The 11,503-nt window shown below is 48.9% G+C and overlaps 2 protein-coding genes across 2 annotated transcripts in view; one reads left to right on the top strand and one right to left on the bottom strand.

Moving 5' to 3' along the window:
- Positions 1-85: 85 nt before the first annotated feature.
- Positions 86-1,100, bottom strand: CSUI_010122 (uncharacterized protein). The gene has a single exon (XM_068070227.1). It carries the CDS (start codon positions 872-874, stop codon positions 632-634), a length of 243 nt encoding a protein of 80 aa, XP_067917796.1. The 5' UTR covers positions 875-1,100; the 3' UTR covers positions 86-631.
- An 885-nt stretch (positions 1,101-1,985) lies between these two features.
- CSUI_010123 (ap2 domain transcription factor ap2xi-4) overlaps positions 1,986-11,503 on the top strand; it is a 22,708-nt gene continuing 13,190 nt past the window's right edge. The window contains exons 1-2 of the mRNA XM_068070228.1: positions 1,986-9,698; positions 10,493-11,305. Of these exons, the coding sequence (XP_067917797.1) occupies positions 3,914-9,698; positions 10,493-11,305 (6,598 nt within the window). The 5' untranslated portion in view covers positions 1,986-3,913. The remainder of the gene's footprint in view (positions 9,699-10,492; positions 11,306-11,503) is intronic.

An 11,503-nucleotide genomic window follows, 5' to 3' on the forward strand; every position in this document is an offset into this window, starting at 1 on the left:
CGAGGTGAATGCATGGTACACTGTAAGACACAATTTTGTTCTGTTGGCCGTATTTCGCCGGGCTCACTTCTTCATTGTCGGCGTTGTGCTGCGGGAGACTAACGTCGACAATGAAGAAGTGAGCCCGGTGAAATACGGCCAACAGAACAAAATTGTGTCTTACAGTGTACCATGCATTCACCTCGCGAATGTTATATTATATATATACTTATAGTGTACCGTGCATTCCCCTCGCGAATGTAGAAGTAACCTTTCACTTGCTAAGATACACGCTGTCACTCCTTAGTCTTCCAAAGAACCCCCTGACTATGTGACACGCCCCCGACGTGTGGAAGGGCCAATAAGCCGAAAAGGCCGGCCATCGCTTGTAAAAAATCTCGCGGTGACGTGCAGCAGCCCAGCGCCACGCGTGGTCGGAGAAATTGACCCGGCGGGGCAAATACGAAGGGCCCTGTTTCGGGCACCTTCGCGTCTTAGGCCCTGTAGCCGTAGCGTGCCGGTCACTGAAGTGATGCGTTGGACTACTGCTTACGAACGTCGGGTGGGTTGTCTCAGAAATCGACCGTTACGAGTACGGAAACAAGGAAAAAAGAGCGACCGGAGAACTCTGGAAGGAACCCATGCCCCCGGGCTAGACTGCGGCAAATACCTGGGCGAAGCAGATGACCGGCGGTGATAACTTGCACCGATGCGAATAATGTGAAGTGCTAGAGGGAAGAGTGGGTGTATGAAAGAGGGGAGAAGGCTTGGAAAAGCTCCTGGAAGCCGAGCAAGCAGAATCGAAGGGAGGTTTGACGAGAAATCGACTGGGAGAAAACGCTCGTTGACAGGTAGGAGCCGCGTGTGCTTGAAGAGCAAAAAGGAAGAAAGGCATCAAGGGAAGAAAGCAGATGAAACACGTGGCAGTCTAGCCGTCAACCAAGATCTCTCGTAGCTGATTTACCATCAGACAGTGGCCGGAAGGCTACACCGAAAGTCAACTGTACATCTGTGCCATGGCTAGCTCGTGAACAGAAACTAGGTGCAAGGCGATGGCACGCAGCAATGCATTTCGAATCGACTGTGGCTAGCTGAACGCGGGCCAGCATCCGCCGAAGGACCGTACTTTTTTTTTTTTTCACAGCAAACTGGTGTCCTAGCAGAGCGGGGAAAGCAATGGGGGTATCCGGTGTAAGTTCAGGAGAGAAGTCTCCATAGAATTTCCCTCTCGGGTTCCCGTTACCACCGCTGCTGTAGCTGGGTTGCCACTTGTTAATAGAAGAGCTCTAGAATATGATTTATATGATTTCCGTATTGCGTCCCTACCTCTTCCGCAGCAGGCTGGTAAACAATGGCAACGCCTCTTGCCTTTCAAACCCGCGTGGGTTTGTCCGCAACTACGTCGTGACGGCGAGCAACTGCAGATTAGGTCGTAGCAGCAGTCACCGGGGAAGGTGCCCGAAACGGGTGTCTCGTTCGTTACAGGAATCGCTCTCTGATAACCCACTACGCGTCATAGTAGCCAACGACAGAACAGAGTGTGAGTTCCTCGTGCTGTCATCGTAGACATCAGTAGTCCAGTCCCCTTTGGTGCTGCTTTTTTTTTTCGGTACTGACCCGCGGCAACGTCCTCTTAGTGCGCTTCCTTTGCGTTCTTCTGTTGGTATGCCGGACAGCTGGGTGAATGAAGTAATCCGAGTGATCCATGGGGCTCCGTACTAGTATGGACTGTGGCGATTTTTTGCGCGCTGCCGGGAGGGGACACACCGAGAAAGAATACGCGTCCGCGCTGTTGTAAGACCCGGCAGAAGCAGACTTCACTGGAGCAGATGATGCATGCAACCCGGAAGGGCCGCGGACCGGCGCAACTTACGACCTGCAGACTCTTGCGCTGTGGTGGTTGCCGCCACGCGGCTGTAGCAGCTCATGGATGCGACTTAAGCTGCGTGACCTCTCCACGCGAAAAAGCGTATGTGGTGGACCAGTGAAACACTTGGGACGCATGCCCCTGAATTTCTTGACAGTTTTCCAAGCACCGCAGACTGACTGTCAGCTGTCTCCGCGGCAATTGTCGTTTGGCCGGTGCCGTAGAGTCAAGGAAAGAACGGCCGCGCTTTCGCGCAGCAACGAGGTAGCACTTGCCCAGACCGCTAGCGAGTCTCCGGAGAGACGAGTAAACTTACTGCCCTCGCTTGGCTGTCGAGGTTCTACATGTGTTTTTCTCAGCGCAGCTATGAAAACCATTCAGGTCCACAATGCGATTGCATGGGCATTCTTTTGAAACGGTTAACAAGCGTGGCGTTTCACGCTTTGGCCGAACACTTCTTTCGTCCGTCCATCGACTCGTAGCGTTTGCTACTCCCTTTGTTCCCGGCTACGGAACGAACCTCTAACTTTGTTTCCTGTGATACCTGAACTAGTCATACTTGCTCTTTCATTCTCTCTTCTCGAGGCTGCTTTGCAGCTAGCCATTCGCCTCGATTCCCGGAGGCTGACTGTGTGCAGATGTAAATGTGTTTTATCGGAATCGATTTCTGTCTCCACGGATGACGTGCAGTCCGAAACGCCCGCGTCAGATTCTTTCCTGTTTCCTCGGATTTCTATACCCAGCACAACGCATCGTCGGCTTTGGCCCGTGTTTTTTAGAGCTATGCTAAGAGAGTGTGCATTCACTCGGACTTCCTCCTTAGCCTCCTCTTCCTTAGCTGTCTTCTCCTGAAAGGTTTCACCGCGTCACACGTCTCCCAGTGTCGATTTCGGACCCATTGCTGGGGTTTTCTGCACCGTCATGAACAAGTCCTTTTGAAAAGTGTGTCCCGGATTCCTTCCGGTTTGTTTTTTCGCCGCGAGAGCCAGATGTCAGACTTTTTTCTGCGTTCTCGCTCTCTTCTGTCTCCGCTTCGCTTCTGCTGAAGGTGTAGTTAGTGCTTGTCTTTCACGAAAGCCTACGTTTTGGCGGCCAGGAGTGCCGCCCCCGCCGTTTTGCAAGGTTCCAGTGTTGTCACTGTCGAAAGGACTCCGGTTCACTTCCAGGTGTACCTCTGTCCTCTTTCCCAGCCATTTGGCCCATCTCTTGCTCCTCGTGTTCGTCTCGTGATTTGTGCTATGCGGGTATCAGGTTTCTTTCCTTTGACGTTGTTTTCGTAATTATAGCAGAAAGGTAGGTGAGACCGCCAAGGTGCGTTTTTACTTTCTTTCTTTGGTCTCCGCCGGGGGATTTACTGGGAAGCCACGAGGCGTCATTCCCAGGGTAGCGTGGGTCTACTTGTTGCAGGTGTATCAATCCCACATCACTCCTTGAGATGTACGCAGGTGATAACGACCTCCGACGTCCACAGTTCTACATTCGTATGAGGTGGAGACAGACTTCTCACGTTGACGTGTGTCTCCTCCTTTCTTTTCAAGGATGAGAGACAGCGCACCAAACGACCATTCAGATGTTGGTTCTTCTTTCCTTGATGCCTTGCTGGGCGACTAAGCTTTTCTCCTGAAGTTTTTGGGGTGCTGAAGGTTGGAAAAAGGACAAAGAAAGATGGATTTGACAAAGACTTCTAGTCCATCCGATGACAAAAGAAGAAGGTGGGCAATCTCAGCTGGTTTGGGTTCAGGAGCAAAGAATTCAACACAGCAGAGTCTAGCATTCTCTTCCTCTGACGGGTATAACACGAAGAAGGGTATAGCCGAATATTAGAGATATCGATCAAAACAACGACCCAGTTCAAGACGAACTGGGGATGCATCGTCGTTCTCCCGGTGGAGGTCCTCGTCTCTCTTCCTCTTCCCCTCTCTCTCCTCCTTCGTATGTTGTGATGCCGAGTCAGCCATCACGCAAAGAGCTAAGCAGGTGTCTGTGACTTCAAAAGAAGGCTTTACAGATGTCTCGAGTTCCTTAGGGACGACTTTCGATTCTCCTGTGTTGAACAAGGTAAAGAACATGGAGGGGATGACGGAGATCCCTAATCTCCTTAGGAGGAGCACCAACAGCCCTCCCGGTACTCAGTCACCTCGAAGTGAGATTTCTTCTTTCCACTTGGGGGGTGGCGCCGACACATCTCCTATCCCTACAGCTACTCATTCTTCTATTCTGCCTGGACAGCCTCCTTCATCTCCTGATTTGGATGATAGCAGGGAAAGAGGTTCGACTCCTGGCCTTTCCCCTTCTTCTATTCCTTCACTTTTCATTACTTCTCCATCCTTCAATCATATCTCATATGTTTGTGTATCCGAAGATAGCTCCGGAGTCCAACAAACCCCGGCAAAGGCCGGCGGAGGGGGACGGGGTCTCGAAACTACGCGCCAGCAAGCGGAAGGGTTTGAGAGGTCCTCTCCAAGCACGGTGAGGGGTGATGATGAGCCCTCGGAGGTGTCTCTTCTCTCCTTACAACGACGCGACCAGGAAGGACCCATCTCATCTAAACCGTCAGCGAGGATCGATAGCTTACAGGGAGAGGAGTGGGAAGAGGGACGAACGGCTTCAAGGATGCTCCCGTCGAGATTGCCTACGGTGGAGACCTCTGCCGAGCGAATTTTCCCAGATAGTAGAAGAGAGGCTGTCTCAGGTGAACTCATTTTAGACAGGGGGGGGCCAGAGAGTCATCAAAGCGAGATGACGAGACAGCATGCAAGAGATGACTTCATAAAGAGAGGGGAAGGACGTTGGAGCACATCACAAATAGAAGGCGAGAATGAAAGATCAAATCTAATCAACAAGATCTTCCCAGGACAAGGACATGATATGCGGCATAGCATCCAAAGGAGGAGGCGTGCCGGGGAGGAAACCGCCCTCCCTACCGATATGAAGAAGAATTCGGAGATGTCTTCTTCTGATCGTCTTCTGTATCTCTCAGGGAGCTCTTCACCCCCTCATCCATCAGGAGTTGTGCTAGATCAAGCTGAAAGTGATTCAGGAGTTAAAGGAGGATTAAGGGCAGCCTCATCTTCTGTCTCGAGTGCTGAGTATTCTTCTCCACCATCGTCACCTCCATTTACATCTTCCGTCCGTTCATTCTCTTCATCCGAAGAAGCGGAATATCCCTTACTTCCTTCTGCGGTTTCGGGAGGGGCGAGTTCGAGGTCGTCAGCTTCATCCAATCATTCCTCTCTCAGTGGCCGTGATACCCCCACTACCCTTGACTGGCCTCATCATCATAAGAGACGAAAGAAGAACCACGAACATTCCGCCCTCTCTCGTGTCTCAGTATCTGCGTTGCCTTCTCTCGTAGGAGGAGAAAGGTCTTCTCCGATTTCTCCTTCTGGGAATAATGCTGTCTTGGGTGGTCGGAATGAGGCGAGGAAAGAAGATGATCGTGTCAGGGAGAATAATGACTCTCTTGGTGAAGCAGCAACTCCCTATGATAGAAGATTCTCAACAATTATAGGAGTTCCCTCCTGTCATCCTCCGTTTATAAGACGAGGTGGCGGGGGGGGTCGAGCGGCCTCAGGAGCACCACCGGGAGTCTCTTTAGCATCAGAACAAGAGTTTGTTGATGTAGCAGGGGAGGGTGTAGGTACACTTGAAGATAAGAGTGAAGGAGGGGGAGGAAAAAGAAGGAGTTATGATTCGAGATCTCGTCCTTCTCCGAACAAAAACCATCATCCTTGTTTAGCGGAAAGATTCGCACATCAACAGTCTAAGCAACAACCTCGTCTTGACACTGCAGCTCTTGCAGCTAGGGCTGGGATTCCCTTGAGTAGTTTAGCTTCTCGTCAGCCTTCATCTGTATCAAGACGTTCATCCACAACTAAAGGAAGTGATCTGAATGCTTCCAAAAGAAGACTTTTCTCAGGTAACCATCCAAGATCTGGGGGAGACGACTTCGCCACAGGAGATGGACATATGTTATGGCCTTCCGGGGGGGGTTCCGGTGTACATACACCTGGGATTCTGACAAGTCATCATCAAGAAGATGGTTCAAGAACAGCAGGAGTGAGTGTCTTGCCACATCTTCCATGGAAACAAGGAGGACTTCCTGAGCGAGAAGGAGGAATGGATCTTCATTTCTCATCGTCTTGTTCTCGAGCAAGTTCTTCTGACCGGTCTGATACTACACGAGCCTCTTGGCTTGATTGGCGTCAGTCGTCCCAGCATGCTCTAGGTCCCCGATCCGAAAGAGATTTCTATCAAGCTCAACAGGCTTTTTGTGCTGGTGTAGCTACAGCTAGTGTGCGCCGATCAGCCTTATTAACACCTGAGATTCTCGTAAGAAATACGTTACAATACTGGCGAGAACAAGAAGAACGTCATCTACTGTCTGCCTCTTCAGGTGATGCTCCGCCTCCTCCTTCTCTTTCTCAAAAGGTCACAAGAGGAAATATCGCCAAGCCGGGTATGAGGAACCCAGCAACAGAGAGGGAAGATGAGAAAGAAAAAGAACCGCAGTGGTCGGAGGGAGAGGGATTCGTTAAAAAGCAGAAGGCTAATCAGCTCGCCTCTTCATCTAGGTGTGTATCAGGAGTTAAGGTTGGGTGTGGGGAGACAGATCTTCATATGAGAGAAGATCATGTTTTTTCGAGAGATGTTCCTACGTCACATGTGATGATGAACAACGATGGAGATCAAGACCCTAGCTCTTCAGCCGGATGTGTAAGTGAATCTATGGATCCTCGTGACATATCTCCAAAGACGAAGGAAAGTCCTGAAGGGAATAGAGAACCCATCACATCGACGGGAGAGGGATCAAAGCCCCTGAATGTTTCTCTCCCATTCCGAAGTGATTCGGCTCGCATGCAACGCCCCAGTGAGACATCTGGTAGAGAGAGACATATCTGCACAAAGAAGAAGAAGATCTTACTTGAGAGATCCGAGGAGGGAGATATGATCTCTGGTGCATGCATGAGAATCACTCTCTTTGCATCCCGTCAGGTCGTTCGTTGGAACTACTTAAGACAAGCTATACGCCTCTTCCCTAGAGCTCATGCCTTGAATTGTCGAACTCTATCACCTTCATTGGATCATCGATCTCTTTTCTATTCTCATCATTTTCCTCCTCCTCCCCCCCCCAGTAGTTTTCTGCAGTCGTCTTCAGGTTCGCAGTCTCAGTATGGCAAAGGTCGACTCGAGAGTTCACGTCATCCTAGCCGTCCATGGCGTGAGGAGGAGAAGAAGAATTCCTTTGATCGCGAGAGAGAGAGAGAAGAAGAACAAGATCTTGCTTCTATCCGTTTGAAAGACCTCCTGGGCCTGTATGATACAGGAGATTCCGATGAGAAAACAAAGGGATGGAAAAGCGGTCTTGTCTCACACTATAATGAATATCCTTCTTTACATGATAAAGGAAGTGACGCTAAAGAAGAACCTTTTCATTGCCGTAGGAGTCGGCGAACCGCACGTCGAACTCCTTCTTCAGTTTTGCCTCCTCCCTCTTCTTATACAGATGATGAAGTTCTTTCACAGCACACAACGTCTTCTTCACGAACACCCTCAGAATTCTCCTTTGGAGGAGAGACTCCTGGTGGGGAGCATTATGAATCTTCCGTCTCCTCGTCATATCTCCCCAGTAGCAGTCGCAGTAAACGTCGAAAGCCTCTCTCACAAAGCCGTCGTCATTCTCCTCCCCGAACATCGGATGCCCCTCCTTCCCCTCCTCCTCCTCCTACCACCACCCCTCCAAGAGGAAGCCTGTCATCGTCAGCTCTATCTCTTCAATCACGGAGGAGAAAGACGACAGCAGGGAAATCAGAACCACATGGAGGGGACGAAGACTGGAGACAGTCTCCTTCTCTCCTTGAAGTGTGCCAATATGATACTTACGGCTATCCCCCTAGTCAAAATGAAGATTTCCATCACTACTTGTCACAATACCGCGCTCAACTATTAGCCGAATGTTGTCCTTCACTGTCATCTTTCCCATCTTTAGTATCCAACTATCACGATTCTTCTTCTTCTCCCTTGTCGTCTTCTTTATTCCAAGTCCAGGAGCCACACCAGAGAACTGCGGGGCTTGAAGGAAAAGAAGGGGAGATGGCAAGAAATGTAGGAGCGGGTGCTCCAGGAGTTAAGAGACCTCTACGTCCTTCGTCACCGAGAGGTCGAGGGGGCGCGGCTCCCCCGGGAGGTCGAAGAAGAAAGAAAGGTTTGACTCTCGAACCGGAGAATGATGGGGAGATAGTGGTAGAAGAAGAAGGAAGGAAAGGGTATAGATCTCCTTCAAATAGAAGAGGAGCAAAAGCAAGAAGAAGTGGACGAGGAAAGGGACAGATAGATGATGGAGGTGTCTCATCTATGCACGATGATCTCCCTGAGAGAGACATAATGAGATCTACAGAATGCCGTGATCGTATGGATACCTCTCTTCTTCGGATTGCCTTCGTTCCTTTCACTCCCAACATTCTCCCAGGGGGGGTGTATCGACAGAGAGGAGATACACACAGACATGAGAGAAGAGCCGACAATTCAGTAGCTCAAGATGACAAGCATTCTCAACCCCATCATAATGTGAAGACAGCTGTAGGCATGATCGAGAAGCAAGAAGAAGGAGAGAGGGAGCACTTCAAAGATATGTCTGCATGTGCAAAGGATGGTGATCTGGGGAGGGGGGAAGGTCAAGTGAAGGAGAGTAAAGATCATAGTGGAGACGAGAAGACTTCGTATTCTCAAGGAAAAGATGACGATAAACGTAAAGAAGTAGGAGATGGAGAAGAAAACCGACCAGGCAAAAGAGAACATGAGGAAAGTCTACATTCGAAGAAGAGCGTGATAAGGTCAAGCCAAGAGGGAGAGGAAAGAAAGTTCAAGACAACAACGGGAGAATCTTTACCGGTCTCTTCCTTTTCTTCTTTGAAGTCTTCTCATGTCGTTGAGAGGAGAAGAAGAAGCTCTGCAGGAGGTATTTCAGCAGGTGAGAAGTTTGTGGAGGAAGTTGAGAGATGTGGGGTGGTCTATATTCTTCATCGTTCATTGTCTGCATGTCTACGAAGGAGCGATTTAGCGGAAGGAGTCGTGAAAGAAGCCAAACAGGAGGAAGGAATCTTCTTCTCTCAGGATGAAAGAAAAAGAACAAGAGATGACTCAGCGATGACAGATCCGTCTCATGGAGATAAAGAAAGATCGCATGCACACGAGAGCTTTTCGAAGGGGGGTGAGAACAACTCGGGGGTGGCGTCTTGTCAAACTGAAGAGAAGGGGAGAGATGGCAGGCTTGAGAATGATAATGAGGGGGACAGTCTGAAGGAGATTTCTCCCTATGAAGGTGATCATCTACTTCACCTCGATAAGATGAAAACAGATGATATAGCAGCTATATGGATCTGTGTGAAAGATGCGAAGACAGGGAAAGTGAAGAAGAGAATCTTTACAATGGATTCCCTAGCAAGATCTTCCTCGACCTTCTTAGGAGATAAAGAAGCTTTCCCTCCTCCTCCTCTTCCTCTCGACCACGAAGGGGAGAAGGAAGGGACAGAAAGGGAAGAAGGAGAAGAAATGACGAAGATAAGAAGAGATCATGTGATGAGTAGGGGGCATGAAGAGAAGAAAGAGAAAGGCGAAGTTGAACTGGATAGGAGAGAAACGGCAGATAGTATTTCCGTCATGCTCGAGTCAAACAAGTGCAAGAATGAAAGGGGGGGGGGAGGAGAGGAAGGGGACGAGAAGACGAAGAAGAAGAACACCCCTAAGGAAGGAAGAAATGCCGTACTTGAGGATGCGATTCAATGGTATAAAGAGAACTGCTCGATGGACCATAACGATCATATGAAGATCCAAGTGGCCCATCTATCTACAGGTAAATAGAAGAACAAGAAGAAGAAGAGATCTCGACGACTTTGTCATAGGATCCTCACACCGTCGGTCGGCGGATTCTCGGTGATGGTCTGGAGATACAGAGGCTTTGCCGGGGCTGTCTTACTTCTGTTGTAGCGTAGAGGTCGTAGGTGCCATGACGATAGGAAGAGAGAGAGAGAGCGAGAGCGATTGATCCTGACTGACTCTAAGCTTCTCCTTCCTGTCTATAGGTGCACAAGATTCTTTCTCCTCTTCTCTCATCTACGACAGTGGGATCGTAGCAATCCCTCCGATGTCTCTCATCGAAACTCCTGTGCGACACAAGGGAGGGAATCTTCTTGTCTCTCTTCACGCCGCTTACTTCCTTCTCACTGCTCTCTCTCTCCCTCTCTCTGAGTTTCTTTCTGTTTGCCTCTCTCAATATATGCACGTATTTCCAAATACATAGAGTATATAGATGTGTATCAGATGATCGAGGTAGCTATATCGGTATTGGCTGTGGTCGCTCTCGTAGAGTCCGGGAGTTCACTTCTATCAGGGAGAGAGGGTAGCTTGGCTTGTCCATAGGTGCTCTTTCTCTGTAATCTTCTCTCTCGTTGAAGGATCTACGTGATCTATCTATCTATCTATCTATCTTTAATCTATCTATCTATCTATCTTTAATCTATCTATCTATCTATTTCCATAGACAGACAGACGGACAGACATGCCCTAGTAGACACGTTGATATGTTTTGTCTTTTCTTTTTCTTTCCTTACGACTTGTGAATGCGTTTTTTTCTTTTTGTTCTCGTAGGTGACTTCTCTCAAGCCTTTTCAGATCTTGCATGCGAGGCCGTTGATTTGCTTGTCACTCATTTTCGTGCTCGAGGACATCTCCCGCAGGTCTCTTCATCTTCATTGTCATCCCCATCTCTTCTTAGCCGTCTCTCTTCTTCTTCTCTTCGTCTTGAGAATCCAGATGACAGTAGAAAAGCGAGGCTATATGGTCGTTCGACGGATCTTGAAGAAGCGAGAGATGAAGGAGAAGCTCATCGTGCAACTCCTTCTTCTCCTTCTTCTCCTTCTTCTCGTTATTTTCTCCATTCTATTGAAGAGTTAGAGGCGATTGTCCACCAGTTACTTCGCCATTCAGATGAACTTAAGCACCAAGAGACAAAGAGACGTGACTTTTTAATCGATCTAATCGAACAGAAACGTATAGAAGGAATCTTACAGCAAGTCAGAGATCGACTCGAACGTGCATGCTCTCGCTGGCAGCAAGAATATCTGCAAAAGAACAGAGGCACGAAGAATCCTGCTAGCCAAAAAGGAAAGGTCTCCCAGAGAATGAGGCAAAAGGATATCCAAGACCATGATCAAAAGACTAAGCGAAGAAGAAGAAAGAGGTGGTATAGTGTAGGTATCCGATGGGCAGCAGAATTCGCCGCTTTCGAGTACTTCGTCGTGCGTCATGAACAAGAGATACAAATGCATGCAAAACCGAGGAGGAAAGATTCCCTAGATTCAGGATGGGGGAGAGAAGAAGACAATGAGAGGAGAGGTTCTCTTACAAGCGAGGAGAACAAGCACGCGGGGACAGCCAAACATGAGATAGCTTCAAGGAGATGTAAGTCAATATGGACTGGTGGTAGTAGTAGCAATCATAAAACGTCAAATAGAGAGATATAGATAAATAGATAGATAGAGAGGTAGATCCATCAATACATAGATAGATCGATAGATAGGTAGATAGGGGAAAGAAAGAAGGGAGTCGGAGGGACGTCATGAGCTTGTGTGCAGGAATACAGGTCTATCTATCTATCTA

The sequence above is a fragment of the Cystoisospora suis genome (assembly GCF_002600585.1).
Source record: "Cystoisospora suis strain Wien I chromosome Unknown contig_6705, whole genome shotgun sequence".
Taxonomy (NCBI): Eukaryota; Apicomplexa; class Conoidasida; order Eucoccidiorida; family Sarcocystidae; genus Cystoisospora; species Cystoisospora suis.

Excerpts from the sequence above, each read along its gene's own strand:
- CSUI_010122 (XM_068070227.1), bottom strand. The coding sequence starts at position 874 with ATGCCTTTCTTCCTTTTTGCTCTTCAAGCACACGCGGCTCCTACCTGT.